A 26,847-nucleotide genomic window follows, 5' to 3' on the forward strand; every position below is an offset into this window, starting at 1 on the left:
TTTTATAAATTAATTAAATAAAAAATGAAGTGAAACAATCAAAACTGCTGAATTTTGCTTGGTAGCTACACAAGACTATGTAAAAACCATACAATTTTCCATTGCTTACACCTAAAATCAAATCTATCCAAGCTTCTCAAAACACTTGCAAATATCAGTGAGCTGTTACATGAGGATGGACTGAGTTTTTATTGATAGGTTTCAGGGTAGCAGCCGTGTTAGTCTGTATTCGCAAAAAGAAAACGAGTGGCACCTTAGAGACTAACAAATTTATTTGAGCATAAGCTTTCATGAGCTACAGCTCACTTCATCAAATGCATCCGAAGAAGTGAGCTGTAGCTCACGAAAGCTTATGCTCAAATAAATTTGTTTGTCTCTAAGGTGCCACAAGTACTCCTTTTCTTTTTGAGTTTTTATTGGTAAGGAAATCTAGAAAGTGTCACCCACTGTGTGTGACTTTTCATACAGCTCAAATTAAAATGTACGTTATCTCTGATGACATTAAAGTATACCTGTACCAGTAAAAGGTCAATTATCTTGAAAAAGATTTTTCTAAAAGGTGTTGTTCCATGAGGTTGAGAATTCTCGATCTACCAAGAACATCCATTTCTCCTCTTAACTTGGTAACATTATGATCATTTTTAGAGTGATTATGCATAGAAAGATGAGCTGTTTGTTTCTGTTTTTAAGGAAGGTACATTAAAACAGAAGTACAGTACTTCCATAAGTTTCAGATACAGTCAGACACTAAAAAATTACATCAAACTGTTTATATGACTTTCATATGCATGAAAAAGTCATAACAAAACTGAGATGCTAAGGTAAACATTTACTCTTGCCTGTTTTTTATCTATGGAGTCAAATCCTGCAATTTTGTTTCCTTTGGTGTCAATCAAAGATCCCATTGGCTCACAGGTGATAATGTCACACGTCTGTTTTGGCAAAGGTAGCAACTGGCGAACTTTGTCAATACTTTCTGAACACTTGTCTCCTAGCTCTTTCTAACAAAAAAGAGAAGTTAAAATGTTACAATGCTTCACAATTCAAAGACAGCAAGTTCCCAGATGAATCACTTCCTTGTACTTTTACTAAATATAATCAAGTGTTTTAGCTTGGCCTTTGTTGCACCTATAAATTGCCTTGTGCACTTCCTTTTTATTTGAAAACAGAAGATATGAACAGGATTTAAGTCAAATGCTGATTTAAAAGTCTCAAACATGGCTAAAAGTATGATGATACTCCTTCAGGTATTGCTAGGGCACTTGTTGCTGAAGTATCTTTTCCTTTCAACTGCCCTGACAATAAAACTGTTAAGATTAAAAGATGGGCCTAAAATGTGATTTAACAGGAATGCAGTTAAAAATCAGAGGTCCAAAACTTACTTTCAACTTTTTCACTAAATTCATGTATGCCCTTTTGTTCTCTTCAGACCCCCCTTGGGATGCATTTGATAGATCAGAAGCTAAAGTTCCATTGATGAGAACACCCAGCATATCAAGCACAGTTGTGAATAATTCACTAAGAGGTAAAGAGATAAGTATTATGTTGCATCTTAAAGAGCAATACTAACACATCTTGTTAACTCAACATTTAAAATCCTATCGTTTTTATAGTAAATGATTGTCAATACATCTCAGAAATAGATTATGGCAAAGACTACGGACACTTATTTGGGCATATTGAACCAGATTTTTCAAGCATATTGTGCATACACACGAACTCCAGGGAGCTTGTACAACCCCTGTACACATGCAGGTGCATGGTCAAATATGTGAACACAAATATTTGCAAATCGGAGCCACTATAGATTGTAACATCACATAAATTGCTGGCATAAATGGTCATTAGAAAAAATAGGACCTGATTCAGGAAAGCACTTAAGCACATGCTTAAATACATCCCTATTCAGAACAGTATTTAAGGAGGTACTTTATTTTAAATTCTTGCTTAAGTGCTGCGCCTTTTAGGAGTGCTTCCCCAAATTAGGGCTGTTACTACAATAAACTACGATAAACACAAATAGGACTATCTGGATTTTCATTCAAAGCATTACAGACATTAATGAATTATAATAAGAGTAACATACTTGCTGGTTTGCATATCTACAGTTCCTGAAGTAATTATCTGAAGGAGGAGAAGTGCCCAGTCTGTAGTCCACTGTGTGCTTCTCTGCACAGTGTCAAACATCCCACCCACCTACATGCAAAACAACAGAACACAGAGAACTCAAATACATACATGTTTATATCTTTGAATATTTATTAGTTACACTATATTTGATGGCTTTTTTCATACATTAAATAATTTATACATTAACTTGATAAATTCTTTGGCAAAAAGACTTGATTCTCCCTGTCTCAAGACAACAACACTGCATAAAAATGCTGAAAAATGAAAAATCAGCAATATCAGTCTTAACCAATTTAACACTTGATCTAGCACCCACTGAGGTCAATGGAAAGATTCTCACTGATTTCAAAGGGTGTTGAATCATATCCTTAAAGAGTATCACTTTTCTTTATCCAAAATTAGATTAAAATAGTTAATGTTGCTGCTGTTGAAAGATCTGAAGAAAAGGATATTTCTGAGCGCATGTTTGATCAACGACATTGACTCAGTTAGATTGGAATGGTTGCAACTAGTCTGATGCCTTTTCCATGGGAAACACCTGTCCCTCACACCCCAGTTGCTGAAGAGTTGGGACTCCATACCCAAAGCTTTGTCAATCAATCTCCTCATCAAGATTAGAGTGGAGGAAGGATCGTTGCTAACTTCTGGTCTGAAGCCACATGCTAGGAAGATACTTAATAATTAAATCTTTATTTGTTGCTTCTCTCACTGTAGACACAATTTCCTCAGTAAAGTCTAAAGCTTTAAAGATCACTGTTTCCACACTGGCTTTTCTGTACAAGGAATGTTCTTACTATTTGCAGAGTAATAGTCCTAAGTCACAGTCATGCACCCACTGAAGTCCACATTACTTGTGACATTAATTTAAATAGGAGAAGGACTGGACCTGCAGGTTGTAGAGGTGCACAACATTGCACCTTCTTTCTTGGCTAAAACCTGCCACCTGATTACACCCAGCTGTTCTGTTTTATTTTGGGGCTTCCCCATTTTGGATTTACGAGCTGCTTCCAAGTATTGGCTATTCTGCTGTGCTAAGCATTTATTGGGAGTTGCATTAAAATAAAGAAAAGGAGGACTTGTGGTACCTTAGAGACTAACAAATTTATTTAAGCATAAGCTTTCGTGAGCTACAGCTCACTTCATCGGATGCATTCAGTGGAATGCATCCGATGAAGTGAGCTGTAGCTCACGAAAGCTTATGCTTAAATAAATTTGTTAGTCTCTAAGGTGCCACAAGTCCTCCTTTTCTTTTTGCGGATACAGACTAACACGGCTGCTACTCTGAAACCTGTCATTAAAATAAAGAAAATGTCGTTAGGCCACCTCTCATTTAGAAACTGTCAAAGCTGACTTTGGAATCTAGCCATGCAGCTGCCACATGTGGGTGAATCTTCTAGTTACGGTTGAGATTTTCTAACCTGACAAGTGCGTGTTTCCAAAAAAAAAAAACAAACGTCCATTTTATATCAACATATAGTGAACAAATAGGTAAGGACTGTGGCTTTCAGCTTTCAAAAAAAAGTAGCACATTTGTGACATTCTCCAATGATACTGCAGGGAAGGGAATAGAAGAAAAGAAGGAAGAAAGGACAAGAGAAAGAAAAAAAAAAGAGTTGAATCTGCTAGGGACTTTGCTATTGCTATTTGATTTTATGTAGAAGGTGCTAAGATACCCTGGTGATGGGCAGCAGAACAAAACCCAATAGACAGGCAGTCAGACTTCGTTACTCTCCATCTCTCTTGCCTCTTTCCATCAACTGCAAACTAATTTCTGTCAATGGCTATTTTCAAATTTAGATAATATAAATATGAAGGGGAACATATTCATGCATCTTTCTTACCAAATTAAGACGTAGTTGTAAGGCTTCATGCATCATCTGCCTAGCTTTAACATCATCCTGGTATCGTTCTTCCCTCCAGTTACTTAGAATCTAAGAACAACAGCCGTTTGAATAAAAGTAGTTTTTTCCCATTTAACTGTTAAATATTTCTACCCATCACTTCTTGATAAGATCTTATTTACAAAGAACTATGGAAGAATTGTCTCACTTTTAATCTTCACGCCTTCATTGAATTTGGGCTTGATAATTCCCCTCCCACCCCCATCTAATGTTTATATCTACAAAGAACTGGAATAGATGTGATACTTATTTGTTGGCTTTGATTGTGAGGCTATATCTTACTACTGTTCCTTCAAAGAGAAAATAAGTAGTTTTGTCATCCACTCTGATAAAAATAATAATTTCCCTCAAACATCCTAACACCATGGGCTAGACACATGGAACTCAGACATCAGCGGCTGCTCCTCCATTCTGTCTTACTGGACACCACAGATCAACAAAGACAGGATTGCAAGGAAGAGGGTGTAAGTCAAGGTTTAGATGGATTTAGATAAGAACCTTTAAAAATAGTTTTAAAAAAAGAGGAGGTCCAGGGAGCAGTAGCAGAAATGGAGAAAAGCAGCATCAAGGAATGGATCAAATGAGGATGGGGAGCAAAGCCAGGGACTGGATCTGATGTGAGTGAGAATATGGGTGAAGGCTGTTATTAATTTGTATGGTGGTAGCATCTAGAGACTGAAAACAGGTTTCATGGCTCCATTGTACCAGACACTGTCCACACACTGATAAAAAGACAGTCTCAGCCTCCAGGAGCTTACAATCTTGAGAGTTAGAATATGGTGGGAGCAAAGGAACTGGTGTAGAAGTGGCAGAGAGGGTGTATGTGCATGTATATAAGTTACCTGAAAAAACATTGGGGAATGGGATAATTTGGGGATACTAATTTTTTTTGTAAATAATTTATCTATTTCTAATTATGCATTTACTCAAGAGAGAGATCTTTTTTCCAGAAAAATCTAAGTTTTTATGATTTTATAAACTCAGTAGACATGAAGCACTGGGAGGCATTTCCCTGTCATGAAAACAATCTACTATTGCTTTTCAGAAAAGGTCTGAAATCAGGCCCTGGATTACTTACATTTTTGTTCCATTATTTTTAGAAACACTCTAAGAAAGTAATTGGTCAGTGCAAAGGGAAAAGTTATTTTTAAATTGCTGTTAAAGGAACTTTTACTCATTCTTATGAGCGGATAAACTAAAGTTCTCTTCATCTTTTATTCTTCCTTCATTTGACAATTCATTTCTGAAAATCAGTGTGTTGAACCTTTAGAACTTTCCCAGTTCTACATGATCTGATACACATAAAACTGATGGCACAAATATCAAATGGAGGGTGCTCAGTATTATGTGTTTGTTTTACCTGATTTACTTGATTTTGCAGAGATGTTAGAAGCCCTTCCCGTTGCTCATCCTGTCCCTTAAGGCAAGTAAGTACCAAAGAAAGGAAAGGTTGCTGACTCAAAAGAGACATGCTTTAAAAGAGGCAAAACACATAAGATTCAATTAGTAAGGTTATTTTGATACTTCCCGTCTCCATTCCCTTCCTTCCCTATAATTTTCCCCTGAACGAAAATGCTGCTCAGATCTATCTTGGTGTCTGTTTTAGTAAGTTACAGCCTCACAAGCCAGAAATTAAACAAAGTGTAAAGCAGACAGTGTATAAAATGGGCCAATCAAAGCATAAAGGGACAAATTCTGAAGTCTTTATTTGGAACCTACATTTGTGGTGCTGAACCCCTCAACTCCTGGTTCAGTCAGTAGGAGATGAAAAGGCACAGAACCTTGCAGGAGACACTCAAGCCTTACTCTGGAAAACACGAGTCATTTTTAATCCACATTAACTAACCCGTGTTAAAATTCTCATGAACACACAGTAGGTGTAGTTTTAACCCATGTTAGCTGGACAAGGTAAACCCCAGACTCCTCCTGAAAGTTTACCTCCTTCTGCTAACATGGATTAAAATTACACCTGCCTTGCCCTTATTAGGATTTTAACAGGTATATTTTAACTAAAGCTAACTACCCAGTGTTAAAATTCTAGTGAAGACAAGGCCATTGTAGTTTTAATCCATGTTAGTGGGTCCTGGTAAATTGTCCAGGGATTTTTACAAAGGTTAGTTAACATGAATTAAAAATATAATTTTTTAAAGACACAGCTGCAATAAAACTACTACTAAAGGGTATAGGTACTGTGTCAGAGTAAGAACATCAAGACCCAGTCCAATGGGACTATGGGATATATATTAAGATATATTCCAACAGAAACTGACATGAATTTGGAAAGGAGAAAAAAAAAAGTTAAAAAAAAAAAAACTTCAGCAGAGGCCTTTGCATTCTTATAAATTCAATTCATGCAATTATTTTACCAGTGTTTTAAGCTATATCTGCACTATGAGCTAGGGATGTGATTCTCCTGCTTGGGTACACATTAGAGTTCCCAGCTTTGATTGTATGTATTCCTGGAGGTTTCAGCAGATGACAATCTTTAATTAAAGATAAACATTAAATTCCTGGAGGCTCCAGGACAATCCTGGAGGGTTGGCAACCCTAGTGCACATACTCATGCTCGCTCTTATCAAGCTAGCATGCGTATAACTAGCAGTATAGCCATGGTTGCAAGGATAGAGGCAGCAGAGTACATAGTACATATCCACCAGTTTCAGGCAGCTTTACTATTTATAGTCATGCTAGTTCAACGACGCCTAGCGAGAGTATATGTATAACAAGCAGAGGAATCACACTCCTGCCGCATAATGTAAACGTAGCTTTTGCTGTGTAACACTCACTGAAAGCTCTGTACACCATTATATATTACAACTCAAATGTACATATTCATTTCAACATCTATGTACAACTGTTCAACAGCTATATTTGGCATTTAATTTTTGCTCTCATAATTCAGGGGATAAGTAGCTAGAAGGATCAGAAAAACTCCAAAGCTATAATAAAAGCAATGCAGAAAATCTTTTCTATTGAAAGCATAAGTCAAAGTGTGATTTGGGCCAGAGTAGTGGCTCTAAGGATGGCACTGTAGCAACCCCTATCTATTCTCTCAATAACTTCCGTAACACATTTGCTCCGCAGACAAGTCAAACATGGATTGTTATAATTGCTACCATTGACATTCAATCTGATCTGAAAAATCAAACTGCATCCTCCAACTCTTACATCACCATCACCACAACCACCACCGCAAATGGTAAAAAAATTCTCCGATCAGGAACTTATCTGACAATGACGATGATGTATAAGGGCAAAATAGAGTTTAATACTCTCCCATAGTGGTACAGGCTCTGCCATGCAAGCACCAGTAAAAGTCTGTCTTTTTATCAAGTAAGCGTAACGCCGACAGACTCTGGTCATCGGCAGGCAGGATCAAACTGGGGACCTCTGGAGCTTAGTGCATGAGCCTCTATGGCATGAGCTAAAAGCCAACTGACTTAACTAAGGCTGTAGAGCTGACTCATTAATCTCTCTCTCTCCCCCTCCCCCATGGGACAGAACACCACACCCAGAAGGTGTGTGGGTTACATAAGCAGATATGTCTCAGACAGTATGCCTTCACTAAAGCACTTCAGGTGTAATTTCCACCTTGGGTAGACATATCTGTACTTGCTCTGATTGAGCTAGTGTGCTAAAAATAGAAGTGAATCCACAATGGCATAAGTGGCAAGAGAATCTAGCCACTCAAGTACGATCCCATCTGAAAACAAAAGGTACATACTTGCGTGGCTAACCCCTCCCGCTGCCATGGATATACTTCTATTTTTAGTGCTCTAGCATGGGTATGTCCACCCAAGCTGAAAATTACACCTTCCAGCTCTGGTGCAGACATACTCAAAGGCACACAGAAAGAATAGATATGATAAGACTATGATAGCTTTCTCTTGAGTACCTCTGGTTCTGTGCACAGGGATATCTAGGCAGAAGAAACTTCCAAGTCTTAATATGTTCATGAGAAGATCATATCAAAGGAGGCATTTAAATTTTCTATGCACTAGGAAACTTTTATGGGAAGGAAGTACTGTGACAAAGTTCCTGCTCTACCTTGGTGGGTCTTGTGCTTATTGGCAGATTTGCTCGCCTTGGAGCTTCACAGCAGCCCTCAGCTTGGCTGTTTTTCTGAACCCACAGTCCAGGTCGACTCCTCCTGTGTTGGACCAGGAGTTGGGAGGATTTGGGGGGAACCTGGGCCCGCCCTCTACTCTGGGTTCCAGCCCAGGGCCCTGTGGAATGCAGCTGTCGAGAGTGCCTCCTGGAACAGCTGTGCGACACCTACAACTTCCTGGGCTTCTTCCCCATGGCCTCCTCCCAATACCTTATTTATCCTCACCATAGGACTTTCCTCCTGGTGTCTGATAATGCTTGTACACCTCAGTCCTCCAACAGTCCACGTTCTCACTCTCAGCTCCTAGTGCCTCTTGCTCCCAGCTCCTCACATGCACACCACAAACTGAAGTGAGCTCCTTTTTAAAACCCAGGTGCCCTGATTAGCCTGCCTTAATTGATTCTAGCAGCTTCTTGATTGGCTGCAGGTGTTCTAATCAGCCTGTTCTGTCTCCAGAAGGTTCCTGATTGTTCTGGAACCCTTACCCAGGGAAAAGGGACCTACTTAGCCTGGGGCTAATATATCTGCCTTCTATTACTCTCCTATAGCACGACCCTGTCACAGTACTTAGATAGAAGGGATTGGTTCCATCTTAGCCCAAGTGGAATCTTGCTACTGAAACAGCAAATGGGCAAATGTTGGGAGATTATTTAAACTAGGAGCTCAGGAAAAACCAAGAGGTACTGAGGAGTACTCAAGTTAGTCAAAGAAATATGCTAAGGAAGTCAATAACCCAAAGGTATCCTTGTATCCAATAAAGGGTAGGACAGAAATTACAGCTGAATTGGAGAAGGAACCAGTTTGAGATCAGAGAGGTAAATTCCAAAAAAAAAAAAGTAAGTGCGTCAAGAAAAGGAATTAAATAATATATGGACATGGCAAATAAAATGAAACCAAACCTACATGTGTCAATACCAACCATTTTGCCTGGCAAAGAAGATGACCTTGAAATAATAGGCATATCTGAAATATGTTGCAATGACAAAATAAAATATACTATAAATTATACAGGAAGGATAGGTTAGGTTGCAGAGGTGGGGGGATAGCACTATATCAAAATTATTCCATAGAATCTAACAAGAACCATACAGTAGGGTCCATATGGATAAAAATGCTAAGAAATAAAAATACAAATGTTTTGGTACGGTCACACTACTGACCTCTTGATCAGAAAAAGTATGCTAAGTGTACAATGCTGAGGGAAATCAAAAAGATAACAAAATAGAATGATGTTGCAATAATGGGCGACTTCAACTGCCTGCATATAGAACAATTAAATATCACAAGTTTTAGAGAATTTGGCACCTTAAACAACTGCTTCTTGGACCAACTACACAAAAGGAGAGGTTGGTAAGTATTTAAAGTTAAAGGATGTAATTAATAGCAGTATTCAGGGTAATTACTATAGTAACTCTAAGGATGCAAAACTGGCAAGTTTCTGATAGCCACCTGTGTGTGTAAACTTGGGTATGACACTGCCAAGATGCAACATTTTCACAGTAATTAAGACTGACATCTTAATGGTAATGAAAATACTCTGTGCTGGAGGGAGGCAAGAGTGGGCAGTTGTGATTTGGGGGTATTAAATATTTATCCATTTCACATCGCTTTATTACTGAAATTTGCATAATATTTAATCAACAGAGTCCAGTACACCGATCCAGAAATCTTTCCATCTCTCCTTCCACTCCCGCCCTAAAATTGACTGTTTTAGATAAAATGGAACCAGGATCTGAACCACACCTGATTTGGGGATTTGCCACACCAAAAGGTGACTGATGAGATTTGCAACAGCAAAAAGACAGCCTCCCCAGCACACCTCTGCTTTCAACATGCCTTCTAAAATTGCATACAAACATTTTCAAAGGTTGTACCTTTTTTGCTTTTGTCTATCTCTCTCCTTCTTTGAGGACGATCCCAAATGCTGACCTTTCTCCAGCTCTTCTCCAGCTGCTTTCAGGACCCTACCCTGAACTGAGGTAGGCAGTTTAGCAATCAAGGGAGCCACCAACCATACACCTCGACGTTCAGAAGAGCTAAAAGCAGAATCACAAACTTATTTCATCCAAAATCTCAATCTACTCTTCACATCATTCTCAGTCATTGTAACCAACTGCAATGAGACAGATGATAAAGTTTTTCTGGGATAGCTAGCATTTGCTGAGCAGCCACAAATGATACATTCCAAAAATTTAGGGATAACACCAATGTTTACTGTTGAACAAGAGCAAAAAACAGAACCTTAAGGTAACATTTTCTGAACATTTCCATTTCAAGTGCAAAAAGCCTTTATAAGTTTTGAAGTTTTCATTTCATTCTATGCATTATTAACCATTATGTCAATTAAAATAATTTAAAAGGTGCTACACAAAAATACCTTAGGAATGTCTTTTTACCATTCTGTCTTGTATTACTTGTGTCAGCATTTCCAACAGAGTTTGGATTGAAGAGGCCTATACCAGAGTTAGAAGAGTTATTGTTTAGATCAGCGGATTGCTGGAACACCTCTATTGTCGCCTTTGCAATATTATCCAACAAGCTGTTCATTTCAGCCACAGACCCAGCACCCTACAGTGAAACATAAGTAAACTAGCATATTCATGGTATGTTTGCTCATGGGCTAGGTTCAAATTTTACATGCTTTAATAAATTAAATATTTTGTAAGTACATTAAAAGAACCAAATACTTACAGGTTCCTTCATGCACTGTTTGATCATTAGCTGGAGCTCCAACCAAGATTGCCTGAGAGTCCATTGATCTAAGTTCTGAGTAAAATTATTAAAATGAAAAATATTTGTGTCAAGTTTATTGTAGAAATTTTTTTAACTCTCTTAACTGGAACAATTTAAATCATGTCATCACTGTAGATCATCACACTGTTCTTTAAAACTTTTGAAGCTAAGTTTTTCAAAGCAATTCAAGGACTTATCAGCCCAATCGTTTTTCCTTTGCATTCTCCCTATCCCCAAAATCAGCTCATCAATATTTTTAACCAGTTCAAATTTTCTGATGCAACAATGGCTGTTCATTACAAATTGTACTGTGTTCAGACAAAACAATCAAAAATTGAATTCACTGACGCGATGTTTTGTCATCAATGCAGACCAAATCGCGCTCAGCATTAGGTCACCTAAATATGATTAAACTATAACTCCAACAGGGTTTGATCATAATTATCTGATGAGAGGATGAATATGATTTGTCCTTGTCCTCACTGGCCAGCATCACGTTAGCTAACTCAATTCTTCACAATGGTATATTATATATAGTTAAATCCTAGTGAGGAAAATAGAAAGGACACTGGCAAATGAAGTGTAAAAATAAATTAGGAAGGCCAAAAAAGAATTTGAGGAACGGTTAGCCAAAGACTCAAAAAGTAATAGCAATTTTTTTTAAAGTACATCAAATGCAAGAAGCTTGCTAAACAACCAGTGGGGCCACTGGACAATCGAGGTGCTAAAGGAGCACTCAAGGATGATAAGGCCATTGCGGAGAAACTAAATGAATTCTTTGCATCGGTCTTCATGGCTGAGGATATGAGGGAGATTCCCAAACCTGAGCCATTCTTTTTAGGTGACAGATCTGAGGAACCGTCCCAGATTGAGGTATCATTAGAGGAGGTTTTGGAACAAATTGATAAATTAAACAGCAGTAAGTCACCAGAACCATATGGTATTCACCCAAGAGTTCTAAAGGAACTCAAATGTGAAATTTCAGAACTACTAACTGTCGTCTGTAACCTATCATTTAAATCAGCTTCTGTACCAGGTGACTGGAGGATAGCTAATGTGATGCCAATTTTTAAAAAGGGCTCCAGAGGTGATCCCAGAAATTACAGGCCTGTAAGCCTGACTTCAGTGCTGGGCAAACTGGTTGAAACTATAATAAAGAACAATACTGTCAGACATATAGATGAACACAATTTGTTGAAGAGTCAAGGGAAATTATTCCTCACCAATCTACTAGAATTCTTTGAGGGGGTCAACAAGCATGTGGACCAAGGGGACCAAGTGAATATCGTGTACTCAGAAAGCCTTTGACAAGGTCCCTCATCAAAGGCTCTTACGCAAAGAAAGCTGCCATGGGATAAGAGGGAAGGTGCTCTCATGCTTTGGTAACTGATTAAAAGATAGGAAATAAAAGGTGGGTATAAATGGTCAGTTTTCAGAATGGAGAGAGGTAAATAGTGGTGTCCCCGAGGGGTCTGTTTTGGGACCAGTCCTATTCAACTTATTCATAAATGATCTGGAAAAAGGGGTAAAGAGTGAGGTGGAAAATTTTGCAGATGATACAAAATTACTAAAGATAGTTAAGACCCAGGCAGACTGTGAAGAGCTACAAAAGAATCTCTTAAAACTGGGTGACTGGGCAACAAAATGGCAGATGAAATTTAATGTTGATAAATGCAAAGTAATGCACATTGGAAAACATAATCCCAACTATACATATAAAATGATGGGGGTCTAAATTAGCTGTTACCACTCAAAGATCTTGGAGTCATTGTGGATAGTTCTCTGAAAACATCTACTCAATGTGCAGCGGCAGTCAAAAAAGCAAACAGAATGCTGGGATTAATTAAGAAAGGGATAGATAATAGGACAGAAAATATCATGTTGCCTCTATATAAATCCATAGTACTCCCACATCTGGAATACTGTCTGCAGATGTGGTTGCCCCATAACAAAAAAGATATATTGGAATTGGAAAAGGTTCAGAAAAGGGCAACAAAAAAGATTAGGGATATGGAATGGCTTCCATATGAGGAGAGATTAATAAAACTGGGATTTTTCAGCTTGGAAAAGAGATGACTAAGGGGAGATATGATTGAGGTCTATAAAATCATGACTGGGGTAGAGAAAGTAGCTAAGGAAGTGTTGTTTACTACTTCTCATAATACAAGAACTAGGGGTCACCAAATGAAATTAATAGGCAGCAGGTTTAAAACAAATAAAAGGAAGTATTTTTTCACACAATGCACAGTCAACCTGTGGATCTCCTTGCCAAAGTACGTTGTGAAGGACAAGACCATAACAGGGTTCAAAAAAAGAACTAGATAAATTCATGGAGGATAGGTGTATCAATGGATATTAGCTAGGATGGGCAGGAATGGTGTCCCTAGCCTCTGTTTGCCAGAAGCTGGGAATGAGTGATGGGGAATGAATCACTTGATGATTACCTGTTATGTTCATTCCCTCTGAGGTACCTAGCATTGACCACTGTCAGAAGACAGGATACTGGGCTAGATGGACCTTTGATCTGACCCAGTAGGGTCATTCTTATGTTCTTATGTAATACTTGACCATCTAAATCAGCATTTTAAAAGTTCAGGTTGTGACCCAGTAATGGGTTGCAGCATGTAAGGCATTGGGTCACTCCGGTCAGCACCACCGACCGGGCCATTAAAAGTCCTGTCGGCAGTGCTGCCCAGCTAAGGCAGGCTAGTGCCTACCTGTTCCGGCACTACACTGCACCAGCAGGTCTGGCTTCTAGGCAGGGGGGCCACTGGGCTCCATGCACTGCCCCCACCCTGAGCACTGGCTCCACACTCCCATTGGCCAGGAACCCTAAGTGCTTGCGTGCCTCCACCCAGCAGCCAGACCTGCTGCTGGCTGCTTCAGGCACAGCGCGGTCCACGGTGCCAAGACAGGCAGGAAGCCTGCCTCTGCACCCTAGCTGCGCTGCTGACCGAGAGCTGCCAGAGGTACATCCACACCCCAACCCCGCACCCTAAACCCCTGCCCCAGCTTTGAGCCCCCCCAACCCAGAACCCCTTCCTGCACCCCAAACCCCTGCCCCAGCCCAGAGCCCCTCCCACACCACAATCCCCTCATCCCCAGCTCTGTTGGATCATGGGCATCAACAATTTTCTTTAACTGGGTCCCCAGAAAAAAAGTTTGAAAACCACTGATCTAAATCATCCAAATTTCTGAATGCCATTAGTGACAGCAACAACAGAAAAGAGGAAGGAGACTGAACTGATTGAAAGAGATTCAGAGTTAGTTTTGTGATAGTGAGTCTTCAGAACAGATTTTCTCTCTCTTTTCTGACCTCTCCAAGATATCTAAATATCTTAAAAGGCTGCTTACTATTTCTGCAAACTCTTTTCATCTCAAGTCTCTTACTCATTTGAAAACATTTGTCAAAGTTGCATGTTGCTGTGGATTTCACAGATCCAGTGAACTTTAATAAATTTTAACACCTGTTAAAATCATTAGTTCCCATTCTTAAAATCTATACTTCAAAAGGTCGCTGAGTGTAACAAACTTACAAAAGCAAAGAAATTCAAAGCCACAGCATTGCATTATAAGTATCTCATTGGATAGTGATGTTACATACTACATGGTTTTGAGCTACAAATTTTGACCCAGTTAAATGGGTTAAAGACAGATTAAGAGTTTTTACTTTAAAATGCCTCATGTTTTTCTAGGGCTAGTAACAAGCTTTATGTTAAACTTTCTATCTTGCCATTTTAAAGTATGACACAATATGTTAAAATAGAAACTAGGGATAAAAGGGATAAGGGATAAAAACTATGGTAATCATAGGATGGCAATGTCTAAACTACAGACTTCTGCTGGCATGGCTGTGCTGGTCAGTGAAGTAGCGTGATCCCTGACAGAGAGCTGTGAAAGCAGAAGTCTGTAGTGTAGATACAGCAAAACTGTGTTTTTACTGATATAGTTAATTTCACTTGTTAGACATACTTTTACTATACTGCTATCAAATGCAGTTTTGCTGGTATAGCTACACCCACACCAGGAGCTCTCTGCCTGTATAGTATACTCGTATTATTATAATGGTCAAACACTCCTAGACTAGACATGGACTAGATCTCGAAACTCCAGCCAATATACTTTGTGCTTCCATCAGAGGATGAAATAAATAAATGGATAAACGTGGATTTGATTTTGGAGAGTACGCTTGAATCGAAACTTTTGCTGGTCAATAAAAGTACTTGACAGGAAATATCTATCAACTACAAAAAATAGGGAGAAAGGGAACTCAGGGTTGTTAGCTCTTCTGCTTTTGGTTGGGGCTGGAGCCTGACTCACGATGACGGAAGAAGCTCCAGCCCTTGCATGAATTTCAGCCCTGCCTGGGAGAGAAATCCCCTCTGATTGCTCACTATTCCCACTTCCCTCACTCTTGGGGAAGAACAGCTAATCAGGGCTGCTGCAGGAAGCAGAAAGAGCCCCAGCTCCTCTCCATAGGAGCTGGAAGAAAGGAGCAGATAGAGCCCAGTATCTCAGGTGGTTCTGTTCCCTCCTCCCCACTCTTCTCCTGTGAACAATGGGTCAAGTCTCCTTTCTCCTCCTCCTTCCTGCAACACCTAGAAAGGGAAAGGGGTGCATGTGAAGAAGCCCTGAAGTTGCCTGGCCCCAAGGCTGGGGAAAAGAGAAGGGGGTGAAGAACCCCTGGAGCTGCCCCACTCCCAGGCCTGGGAAGAGGCATAAGAGAACCCAATTGCAGCAGCTGCTCAGGCATGGGAGGAGGGATCAAGAACCCAAGGAGTTGCATGAGGAGCAGAGATGGGACTTGCTGTACAGGCGGATGTCGGGGCTGGAGGTGGACATGACGCTAATTAATTAAAATTCTGAAGAGAAGTTGGAAGTACTGAACAGCCAGTTATCAAGAGCTCCCTGCAGCAAGGGGACAAAATCACCGTACTCAGATCTGGAGAACTGGCATTGGCAACACTAGTTGTTTCTCATGGGGGCTGGGGTGGGCAAAAGACAGGCCCAAAATGCATTTGCAAAAAAAAAAAAAAAAAAACCTCATGATTGGAGGGGAGGGGGTTTGAATAATTACTTTTGAACTTTTGGGGTTGGTAATACTGGGAATTGAAAGACATCTGCATTGAATTGATGGTGCTGCTGAATGAGACTTCAAGAGTTAATATCTTACAGAAGTAATTTGGAATAATTTTACATTTTATTACCTGAAGTATGCGCTTGATGTGTTGCCTTTGAGCGTTGTCACCCTCTGTGCTTTCTTTAATACCATGAGGGTAACAGATAAGCTGCAGTAGTTTCTGTGCTTGCTTGTTTGAAAGAACAGGATCCAATATAAGATCTTTGTCCGTGCATAACCTCTCAGGCTCTTTCAAGCAGTGCTCTCCCACCCATTCCTGAAAGAAATCAAACAGCTGGATCGATAATGTCAATATAACACTCATTTTTCACAGATGCAATGCATACAAAACACATTTTCCACATGCAGATATTCACAAACTGAAAACCAGTTCCATATAAGTCTATATGATACCTGAAATTTCACCTTCATTCAATAACTTATAACCCTTAAAAGTACAGTACACTTTCAACTGTTTTCCAAAATTTGTTTCCTTAAAAAGCACTAAAAGCAGATTGATAATTAACTGATGCTACCAAATAATATCGACAAGTTGCATGAGCACTTTTTACCAGCTAATTCAAGGAGCATCTCTGGCATTTCTCAGGTAAGGCCTGCTATTCCAGCCACCAAAAGGGCAGGGGGTTTGAGGTTCAACTGGGAAAAATAGTGTTAATTAAAAGACTGGAAGATACTGAAGACTATAGGCCAAATTCATCCCCATTTTAGCTCCATTGACTTTTCAATGACCTCTGGTCAAAGCCAAGCAACTACAAGGGAGAACTCAGATTCAAATACCATATGAAAAATACGTACAGTACATCGTCAAAGTCTGTTTTGCATTCAAACATATTAAAGCCTCTTACATGACAGATTTTTGACAAAAAGAATGGTGTCTATAAAGAAAAGCTAGAAACACAGCTTTACAAATTACCTGCTGGCAAATAGTTCTTAGCACATATCTAGCATATTCACTTAGACTAGCAGTTTCTATGGAAATAGCTTTTCCACATTTCAGTGTGTGAGAGGCACCCCAAATTTCATCATCATTAAGGTCATCTAATAAACCTCTCATAGTGAAGTCCTCATTCTTCAAAGAGTTAACATCGCTGCTGCCAATTTCAGCATCACCTACACAGCAGAAGCACAGGAGTACAAAAGTGAAAATCTTATTGGAAGTCTTGAGATTTTGACTTTGCATAGTCAGTTAAAGTAGCATTCGAAGGTATGTCCTAGCCGAGAAACAATGCAGAAATGAAGTTTGTGCAGAGCCAAATTAGACAGCAGGCAACACAAATAAAAACTGGATATTAGAAGAGTACAGTTTTTGAAAACATTACTTCCTTATTTTGCTTCAAATATTTTTCATTGAAATGAAATTTACTTTTTCTGAACTAGAAAAAGTTACACAAACCAAACCAAGAAAGAGACTACATCCTTCCTACCCCCAGTAACAAGTACTCATGTGCACACAGATTTGATTTGGCTGTAAAATAAGGAAAAGTTGGGTTACTTACCCTTTTAGGTGTCCCTTTTTTCCAAGTCTTCTCTCTTACTCTGATTTATTAACTCTCGATAGATCAAGAGACAAGTTTTGAATGGTGGTCACCTTAGCCCACCTTACTATGAACTTCTTGACAAGAGAGATTTATTTTCCTGGGAATGGAAAAGGGCAATGCATGCTGAGGGAGCCCTGTCAGAAAGGGCAAACACTGAATAACCCATCCTTTCTGCAAATCATCAGCACAATTGCACAAACTTAATCTCAATATTTAATTTTGGCAGTGGTAAAGGGGACAGACTAAGCAAAGTAAGATTGTTTGGGCAAGAAGCAGAAGTAAATATTTGAATAATGCCCTGTGTTGAAATGGTAACTAACAACCTTTGAAGAATTTGAAATCTTACATCAAAGAGCCCTCTCACAAAGCAAGATGCAACTACTATTTTTAACAATGAGAAATAAGTCCCGAATGCTAAATATAATTTCACAACTGTTGTGGGACCATCTGAGATCATGCATTATGTAGGAAAATAATTATGTTTCCAGGTGATATGTAAGTTAGTGGGACAACATACCCATTCTAGAATTTAGCAGAAAACTCTTGTGGACCTTGACTGGTTTGCCATATGCTCTCTCCAGCACTTATCAAACACCATGATTTGATCTAATGACAATGTCAATAATTAATATAGCACAGGAAGTCCAGACGATTCAGCCAGTTAAAACACCTTGATACAGCCACATGAACCAATATTCCATAAAGCATCCCCATCAAGTCAATCGCCATTTAAATTGTCATCCAAGCATCTGCCCATCTTTCTATTGTCCTTCATGGTTAAAAGTCTCTCCGCTATTCCAGCTCAACTCCTTTAAAACAGAGAGACTATATTTTGCTTTTTGTCTGTCTCTACATGGGATTTTTTGTTAAAATCTTACACCATTGCTGCCACTGCCACAGCAATACCAGTGATAGTAATGAAGAAACTGCTAATGTAAACAGAGTTATAAGCAGCACTGGTATTTTTACCACAATCGTGTCTACACTTGCTCAGAGCAAGTCTGCACAACACGGTGCTTAAAATGTCAGCAACTGCTGGTGACCCGTGTACTCTTGTTCTCCCACCATTACCAGTGGGAAGCTGCACCAGTGGAAAAATGTCCTTATCTCAAGATCTATTTCATCATATGAAATCCTCACAGTTTGTATCACGTCAATGTTATTCTCCAATAAGCAGTATCCTGAATCTCTCCTTAACAGGATTAAAACCACCTGTACTTTTTATTCATCAAAATTAGAGGACACGTTATGATAGACTGGCTTGTAACTGAACACTGCTTTCTTGTGTATAGACTAGATCACAACCTGCTGATATATCAGTGTATTTGACTGATTGAGCTTGATGAGGCGCTGATTCTTCAATTAACTCTGCACAGCGGGATCCTTGCACCCATGTGCAGGGCTACTGAAGCCAACATATTTCCACACTTGCGTGGAGCCCTACCCGGGCAGTCAGTTGCAAGATTTGGAACTAACATTTATGGTAAGAAGGGAGACTTGCCACTAATCAAGTACTACAGTTATGACTTCTTATAAGAAGTCGTTATAAACAGAGTTTCTACATCCAGCCCCTCTCTTTTGAGCATGGAAGGCACAGGTAGTGTTGATATGTAGCTGAAAATCTCCCTACACACATTTCTAAAATTCTTACTTATTTAACAAACCATAACAACATTTTAAAAACGTAATTCTTTATTAATTTTGATTAGAAAAGATAAATGCCATGGCAAACATATTTCCAAATGGACTGAAAGCAAGAAAATAAGAAAAGAATACGGAAAGAATGGAAAACTGAAATATTGTTAAAAAAAATCCCCCAAAACTAACATAACCCAAAACTAAACCAACCATTAAGGGAATTAATAAGTTAAAACATACAGGGCCCTAAGCATGAGATATTTATACAGTATTTACTCAGTTCTTCTAAGCCAACCCCCGGCCATGGAAGTCAATAGGAGTTTGCCTGACTAATGATCTGAGGATCTGGCACATTATAATTAATAGAGATTAGTCAGAAATGGAACATCACATCTGACCTGCGGGGCTTGGGCCCAACTCTGATAATGCCACTATAGTCCAGTCTACAGTGCTTCAACAATAATCATAACACAGCAAACAAACAAACAAAACAGGCCTAAAAAACAGACCGAATGACACAAAATAGGACAAAATGTATGTGAATGGATAATAACGACATGTGAGCCTGAATCTGCCTTCCTTGCACACCATAACCATCTACATGGTGTTATGGTTATCAAGCTTGGTATCTGCAATTGAAAATCACATACCAACAAGGGTAGGGTGACCAGATGTCCCGATTTTATAGGGACAGCCCCAATATTTGGGGCTTTGTCTTATATAGGCGCCTATTTACCCCCTACCCCTCTGTCTCGATTTTTCATACTTGCTGTCTGGTCAGCCTAAACAAGGGAGACCTAGTCACGCAGATGTTACCAGTTATTTATTGTACAGAAGGATGCTAAAAAAATTCTAGTTTTCTGAAATGAACCCACAACATTGCAGTAAGGTTTGTGAAAAGACTGCCTTGAATATACTCCTACTGCAGTTCACTGTACAACTATGTTTTTCACTTTGGGAGAGATTAAATTTTCTAAAACTGATTTCTGCTCCCCAAATTAATTACTTATTAAGCAAATAACCCCATTAGATATAGCATACCTGAGGCTTTTCTCAATAAATTAAGTGCAATTTTTAAGAAATTCATTTGAAATGTGAGAAGGGATTTTTTTAAAAAAATCAACATTTCCATCTTTCAAAAATATTATATTTTGATTATTATTAAGGATGGGGTGAGGTGGGACGGTGCTAGAGAAATGAGTGTTCTAGATCTCTGTACCATATAGCCTTTAACTGGCACAAGCTCCTGCAAGAGAGTTTGCATTGAATTGCATTGTAAATACAGAGTTTGCATTGCAATGCATAATGCAACCTATGCACTAGTCATTTATTCAAACCTCAGCAATCCAGAAAAATAAGAATCTAATCCAATCACTGCAAACAGCAATAAAGTATGGATGTTAGCCACAAGTATATTTTAACTCCACCTCAATCCAACCCAAATGTAGGTGTATACTAGAGAAGTTATAATGGTATAGCTATGTCGCTTAGGGTGTGATTTTTTTTTAAACCAGCATAGCTATACTTTTAGCATAGTATACGGTATAGCAAAACTTTGGAGCGTAGACCAGCCCGTACTTTATAAATCTCCACTTAGGATACACTTTTGTCAGTTTAACTATGTTGTGTCAGCAACAGCTTGAAGTATAATGTCACCTGAATTTTTGCCAGTATAGCTTGTTTGCGCAGGAGGGCTGGAATAAGGTCTGATGGCAGTTTGTTGGAATATGCTGCATCCACACTGGAAGTACTTTGATGTTACACTCTACCATTATAGCTCTACCAGCAAAGTGATTCTAGTGTACAGCTGGCCTTAGGCTTAAGAACTGACACAAGTGGAGCGATAGTGAGTGCTCTGCTGTGGAAGGATTGTTTAACAATGGTTCTTTCAAGACTTCAGAAATTCAATTTCAGGCATTAGGATTTACTTGCAAGTCCAAACATGTGAATAAGTGAAGCTTAAGAGCTGGATTCAGGACACTCCCCTTAGAAATGTCTTAAAACATGTTTAGACTAGGTCAAGTTAAAATTTACTGTGACTTTCTACAGGAAGTGTGTGCAAGAGTCACATCTGCTTAAAGTCACGTAAGTTGGGGGCTGACTCACCAGAGAAAACTTCTGTCTCTTGACCTGTGGGGGGGAAGCTACTCATTGGTGTCAAGGAAGCACAGGAAGAATCCAAATTTGTCTTCAGTCAGATACTTTAATAACTAAGGATTCCCAATCACAGGTGCATTCTCAAGAAAATGAATAAAACTGATTCCTTTTTTAGCCAAGTGTTAAACTGAAGATCTTCACACACACACAGACACAGCTCTCTGAATAATCTTACCAAGCATCAAAATTGCTTTTAAAACTGCAAACACAGCTCCCACTTCAATGCTGTTGTGAGCAGCAGTCAGAAGGTGGCGGTCACAAGAAGAGCGAATTCCTGGGAATGACTTCCCTAAGAGTGGAGAAAGAGATATATGTAGTATTGTTATTCTTTACCAGCACTGACTTCTTTATACAAGAACTTTTCTACAATGCATCAATGACTAATTCATGAGGTAAAATGCTGTTTTGCTTGAAGCTGTAGACCCAGCTATAGTTAATTAAAATGAATGGGGGTAAGTAGTAGCATGCCAACAACAAAACTAGCTACAGTCATTTAAATCTAGGAAAATACGGTTCTGATCCTGCCTTTAATCAAGAGCCTTAAAAAAGAAGTGTCTCAAACATAAAATTCAATAATTTAAACTTGTAAGTTATCAAGGAAAGTAAAGTCTATTTTGGTTTCAGCTGTAGAGGTTTATGAATTTTTCCCCCTCATCCTCTTCCACAACAAAGTTATTATATAACAAAGTACATTTAATACAAAATTTCTTGTTGTATAGTTCAGGCTGATTCTGCACCACTGAAGTCATTGGACATTTTTCCACACTTCAGAGGGAGGAGGACCAGGCCCAAGGTCAAGAAATGAGAAAATGGCGGTTGAACATATAAGTTTTGCTATATCCACTTATGCATATGTTTTAAGAAAGTCTGCATTAGGATCTCATAACATTGTACATGATACAATCAAAAACAAAATAATTGTTTTTGAAGATACATATCTTCAGAATTTGAAAGAGGCAAGAGCATTGTAGCAATAAAAGATTTCTCCCAGTTTAGTTGTCCTCACCAGAACTATAAACAGCTGTTATATTTAAACTGAACTTTTGTTAAACTTACTATGACAAAGGCTGGAGTTCTACGTTGACAGGATAACATTTTAATGCTCAAGTATCCATAATCCATTGAGTTCAGCTGTGAAATTGCTTCATCTGCATAACCATTTGGTTTAAAAGCCCTATTTTTCCAGATAAATCAGAAGTATGTGCTGCTGAGCTGCTTAACTATACTTCAGTATGCAAGAATATTTTGACTGCACAGACAGTTTAAAAAATGAAAATAAAAAATGCAAAAACAATCGTTCAGCTTCTCACAGAACATTATATTCCATGGCAGAATTTTATTCACTGAAATGGTTTGATTACTTCCAAATCAATCACTGTTTGGCCTCTGCCCCTTTTATCTAATATTGCCTACAATTTTCAAACCCAAGTGTGGAAAAAAGTAATGAAGGCATGATGCAGGAGGCCTATGCAAAAGTTTCAGAATTCACTTCATTTTCTAAAATGAAAAAGAACATAAAGCTTGTCAACTTACCCGTTGCTTGGGGTAACAGGTAGAGCTGGTGTGTTCTAAAGAGATGAAGCAGAAGACGACATGTCATTCTCGCTCCAGGTTCAGCATCTGGGTCCCCACAGGCTATGGAAAATGGGACATTGACATAAGGAACCTCTCTCAAGGATCTTAGAAATCATATACGGAATTCACTGGAAGATCCACAGAAATAATTCTGTAAGACAGAACCTATTTCAAATGCAACTAGAGCATTTTATTTGATGGGAGTCAGCATTTGTAGGTTTTTGGAAGAAGAGAGGTTAATTAAGCAGAATTAATTGTTGGAGGAAAAAGCAAGGGGAGAAGTGATCAAATGAGAGCAGAGATGAAGACCTGGGTGAAATTGTGCAGAGCATTTAAAGCAAGGATCAGCACAGATGTGAAACAGAAGGTGAGAAAGAGCTAGTGGAGGGATTCCAAGCATTTTGTGTTATGGTCTGATCAGTGGGCAAGACAGAAGAATATACCCACTCAACTCTGAATGGACTAGAAGGGAGCAAGAGGAGGCCACAGAGAAAGCGATATCAGTAGTTGAGGCTGGAGGTAACCAAGATATAAATGAGAATTTTAAGTTGTGGGGGCTGGAAGGAAGGGTTGGATTTTTGAAATGTTGTGAAAGAACTGACACGCTTTGGCAATTGTCTGGATGTGTTGTGTGCAAGAGACAAAGAAGTCGTATCATATGGAGATAGGGGACCTGGATAATAGGGAGAAGGATGGTGTTGTCAAAGAAGTAGAATGCATTTTATATGACCTTTATATCATTTATCAAACACAGATTCTTTGATTCACCCTGACATTAGTACTACTTATGGGACCAGTCTGTTACAAACGTATAGAGAGTATCCTGGCTGTCACATACTGCAGTAGCATTCTCCATCAGAAAGTGGTTTCAGAATGAGTTGTAAATTTTTGCAATCAACAGAAAGAAAAAAGTTTTTAAAAAACACATCACATCACAATGTGTCCAGATTGATATTGATATTTTCTTACCTGCTGCAAGGAGAGAGGGAAGTGCAACATGCTGAACTACATCCTCCAGAGAAAAACATTGCCGGGCTATCAGTATAGCAATGAAAGTGGCCAGTGAATCATGGAATGAGAGGTCACTCACCTTGAAAGAAAAACAACACTGGGATGCTTTCACATTATGATACACAAATCTTCATTGTTGTGATTAATGACCAAGATATAAAAGTGAACTTGGCTTACCAATGAAGAGTAAAATTATCACAAATAAGCAGCTTCCTCCACTTTTTAATACACCTCCCAAATATTTTCAATGGCAAACTTCTATTGATTTAAGTTAATTACAAAATGTACTGTTTTTTTCTTCATACATTAAATTTTAATTAAATGAATAGGAGACAAAAACTGATTTATAAAAGATGGAAAAGATGTTATTTTTAAATAGAAATTGGTGGCATACATATTCACTCCTCAGCTGCTAGCACACAGCAAGAAAAATTCTAGATTTACACAGCCATCCTTTAACATGCATGGTCAGAGAATAAACCAATCTTTTAAAGTACTAGGATAAATATATCAAGCCAGGTCCTCCACTGATGGAAACTGTCATAACCCCACTGGCTTCAATGGAGCTGTGACAATTTACAGCAGCTGAGTTAGGATCAATGAAGTGTATTACACCCTTATGACTAAGTGCCAGCCCAGAGGCATGCTATTTAAGAGTGGGACTGTTCAATTCATGGAAACAGTGATTGAGAAGGAAGATATGCATATAGATATCTGCCTGTCTCTTTCATAAGGTACCTCCCATAACCTATAGCACTACAGTAGTGCAATGAGGAAAAAATGTATGAGTAAAAACACAACTCTATATGTAGTCTATATTTTATTTTGAATGAAACAATGAAAATGCAGAAAACATAATTCAGGAGTTTCAGAAGATGCTTTGCAAAAACAAACAGATACAGTTCTAAAACCCTGTTCAACAATATATAGTGTTTAGATACCATGTGATGGGTCTTCTAGAGGCAACGTAAGATAAATATGTTTAACTGGTACTTGTATTTCAAGATACATTCAACTTACATCCACACTGCAAAGCAGATCATTAAAACCCCAGACATGGTTTGAAGAACAGCAAAGAGCCTTTAGAACCCCTAACCATTCCGAACTTAGCACTGTGCAGCATGCTGTCAACTCTGCGCAAAGGTTAGCTATATCATTAATTCTAGAAAACAAGAGAAAACAAGTTAACAGAAGAAAAATGCTCATTAGCAATAAATATTTTGGAGATAAATAAAAGTTTATGTCAAGATCTATATTTCAGATTTCATCTAGGTCTCTCCAGTTGCGGAGACCTATTCTTGCTAACTACAACGTTTGGTACATGCATTGTCCCCAGTGACTGGCATGTGTCTAATGTGCTGTTGCACAAGGCACTGCATTTTGTAGAGATCCTCCTATGACAGAATGTACCCATGTCCACAACCGACACCCTGTTGTAATAATCTTGGTTCAAGTTAGGACTTTTAAGGTATCATTTGAAAATTTATTTGCTGGTCAATATTGTCCTGATAAAGTATGTGTAGCTACATTCTATGTGAAGTTATAATATTCTACTATATGGTGTTATTAACACATATTCCAAACTGAGGTCTGTCTGAAAGAAAGGAACGTGAGCTCTGTTTAATTTGCATTTAAGCATTAAGCAGATTAATCAGCTAGGTATGAGAGAAAAAGGAAGTTTAAACAGAGAGAAAAACACATCAGGGAATACCCTTCCACATAGACTCAGCCTCCTGAATCTCAGCTGGAAATGCTTTTCAAGAGGGAGACTGACATTAGAAAAAGGAGGGACAAACACCCCAAGGCACCCCTCCTCTCTCCCTGCCCATAGATTTGCTGCACCTGAAGCAACAGAAGAAGTCTTCGTAGAGAGAAGAACCCCTGGGAGAAGGGGTCCTGAGATTTGGTCAGTAAGACTGCTGAAAGCATATGGTGAGAAATTTTCTTGAACCTGATATAGTTTGTTAAGCTGGGCACCAGTAGCATTTTAAATTTATTTTCTTGTAACCATTTCTGACTTTTATGCCTCATTACTTGTACTCATTTAAAATCTCTCTCTCTAAACTTGTTTTATTGTTTTAGCTAAACCAGCGTGTTTAAAGTAATGTGTTTCGGAAACTCCATTTGTTATTTCTATTAAAAATATAACAGACGTCACATAAACATGTACTATCCAGGAGATGGCTGGGCAGTACAGGACATACATATCTGGGGGGAAATAGAAAACTGGGGGTGTTTTGGGGTCATCCTGCTGTATAATCAAGGCTGGTCAGAGCCAAGGTGTGGCTGGCTGGCTGCAGCACACATGCAGACATTGCTGGGAGAGACTTGTGGAGACTACAGCAGCAAAGCATTGTAAAGGGCACCACAGGTTAGAGGGCAGGGGTGACAGCTACTCACTAATCTGGATTGTACCCTGGTAAATCACACCTCCTTTATCAGTTGTCTCCCCCAACATGCTTCAATCACCTTCCCCCACCTGCTGTCCAACTATGAAAGGTGAATTTAGGGATACAATCCTTCCTGGCTCCACCCCATCGTGACAAGTGCTCTGCTCCCCCTTCTAGGTGACACAAGCTGACACTTATGCAGTGGTGGCATGGGGAGAAGAGCTCCAGCTTTGTTCAAGGTGCCAAATCATTCCCTCAAAAATGGACCATATTGTAACAAAAGCTAAATTAAGAAACCACCATATCTTGCACAGATCCTAGGCCACCCTGGACATTCTGCCAGCTATCAACTGTAAGGAAAACCATGCCTCACTGCAATGTAGCTAGAATAATTCTCCTGATTTAGGAGCAAGAAGGGGACACAAAATCAAATGCGTCATTGTCACTTTGTGGATTACATATAGATTAAATTAATTGTGATTCAGTGCAATGTCAAGAGCCATGTTGATGGGTTAAGAGAGAAGAA

At 38.9% G+C, this 26,847-nt stretch overlaps 1 protein-coding gene across 2 annotated transcripts in view; it reads right to left on the reverse strand.

Annotated features, from left to right (window-relative positions):
• MED12L (mediator complex subunit 12L) overlaps positions 1–26,847 on the reverse strand; it is a 335,742-nt gene that overhangs the window by 51,845 nt on the left and 257,050 nt on the right. For both annotated transcript variants that reach the window (XM_043492366.1, XM_038415603.2), the window contains 14 exons: positions 24,952–25,093; positions 23,890–24,010; positions 22,879–22,980; positions 21,521–21,634; positions 16,926–17,122; positions 16,080–16,268; positions 10,831–10,905; positions 10,517–10,707; positions 10,014–10,175; positions 5,392–5,503; positions 3,972–4,061; positions 2,087–2,196; positions 1,383–1,518; positions 840–1,001 (listed from right to left, as the gene is read on the reverse strand). In XM_043492366.1, coding sequence (XP_043348301.1) covers positions 840–1,001; positions 1,383–1,518; positions 2,087–2,196; positions 3,972–4,061; positions 5,392–5,503; positions 10,014–10,175; positions 10,517–10,707; positions 10,831–10,905; positions 16,080–16,268; positions 16,926–17,122; positions 21,521–21,634; positions 22,879–22,980; positions 23,890–24,010; positions 24,952–25,093 — 1,903 coding nt within the window. The remainder of the gene's footprint in view (positions 1–839; positions 1,002–1,382; positions 1,519–2,086; positions 2,197–3,971; positions 4,062–5,391; positions 5,504–10,013; positions 10,176–10,516; positions 10,708–10,830; positions 10,906–16,079; positions 16,269–16,925; positions 17,123–21,520; positions 21,635–22,878; positions 22,981–23,889; positions 24,011–24,951; positions 25,094–26,847) is intronic.

Source organism: Dermochelys coriacea, chromosome 9 (genome assembly GCF_009764565.3).
Source record: "Dermochelys coriacea isolate rDerCor1 chromosome 9, rDerCor1.pri.v4, whole genome shotgun sequence".
In the NCBI taxonomy this organism is placed as follows: domain Eukaryota; kingdom Metazoa; phylum Chordata; order Testudines; family Dermochelyidae; genus Dermochelys; species Dermochelys coriacea.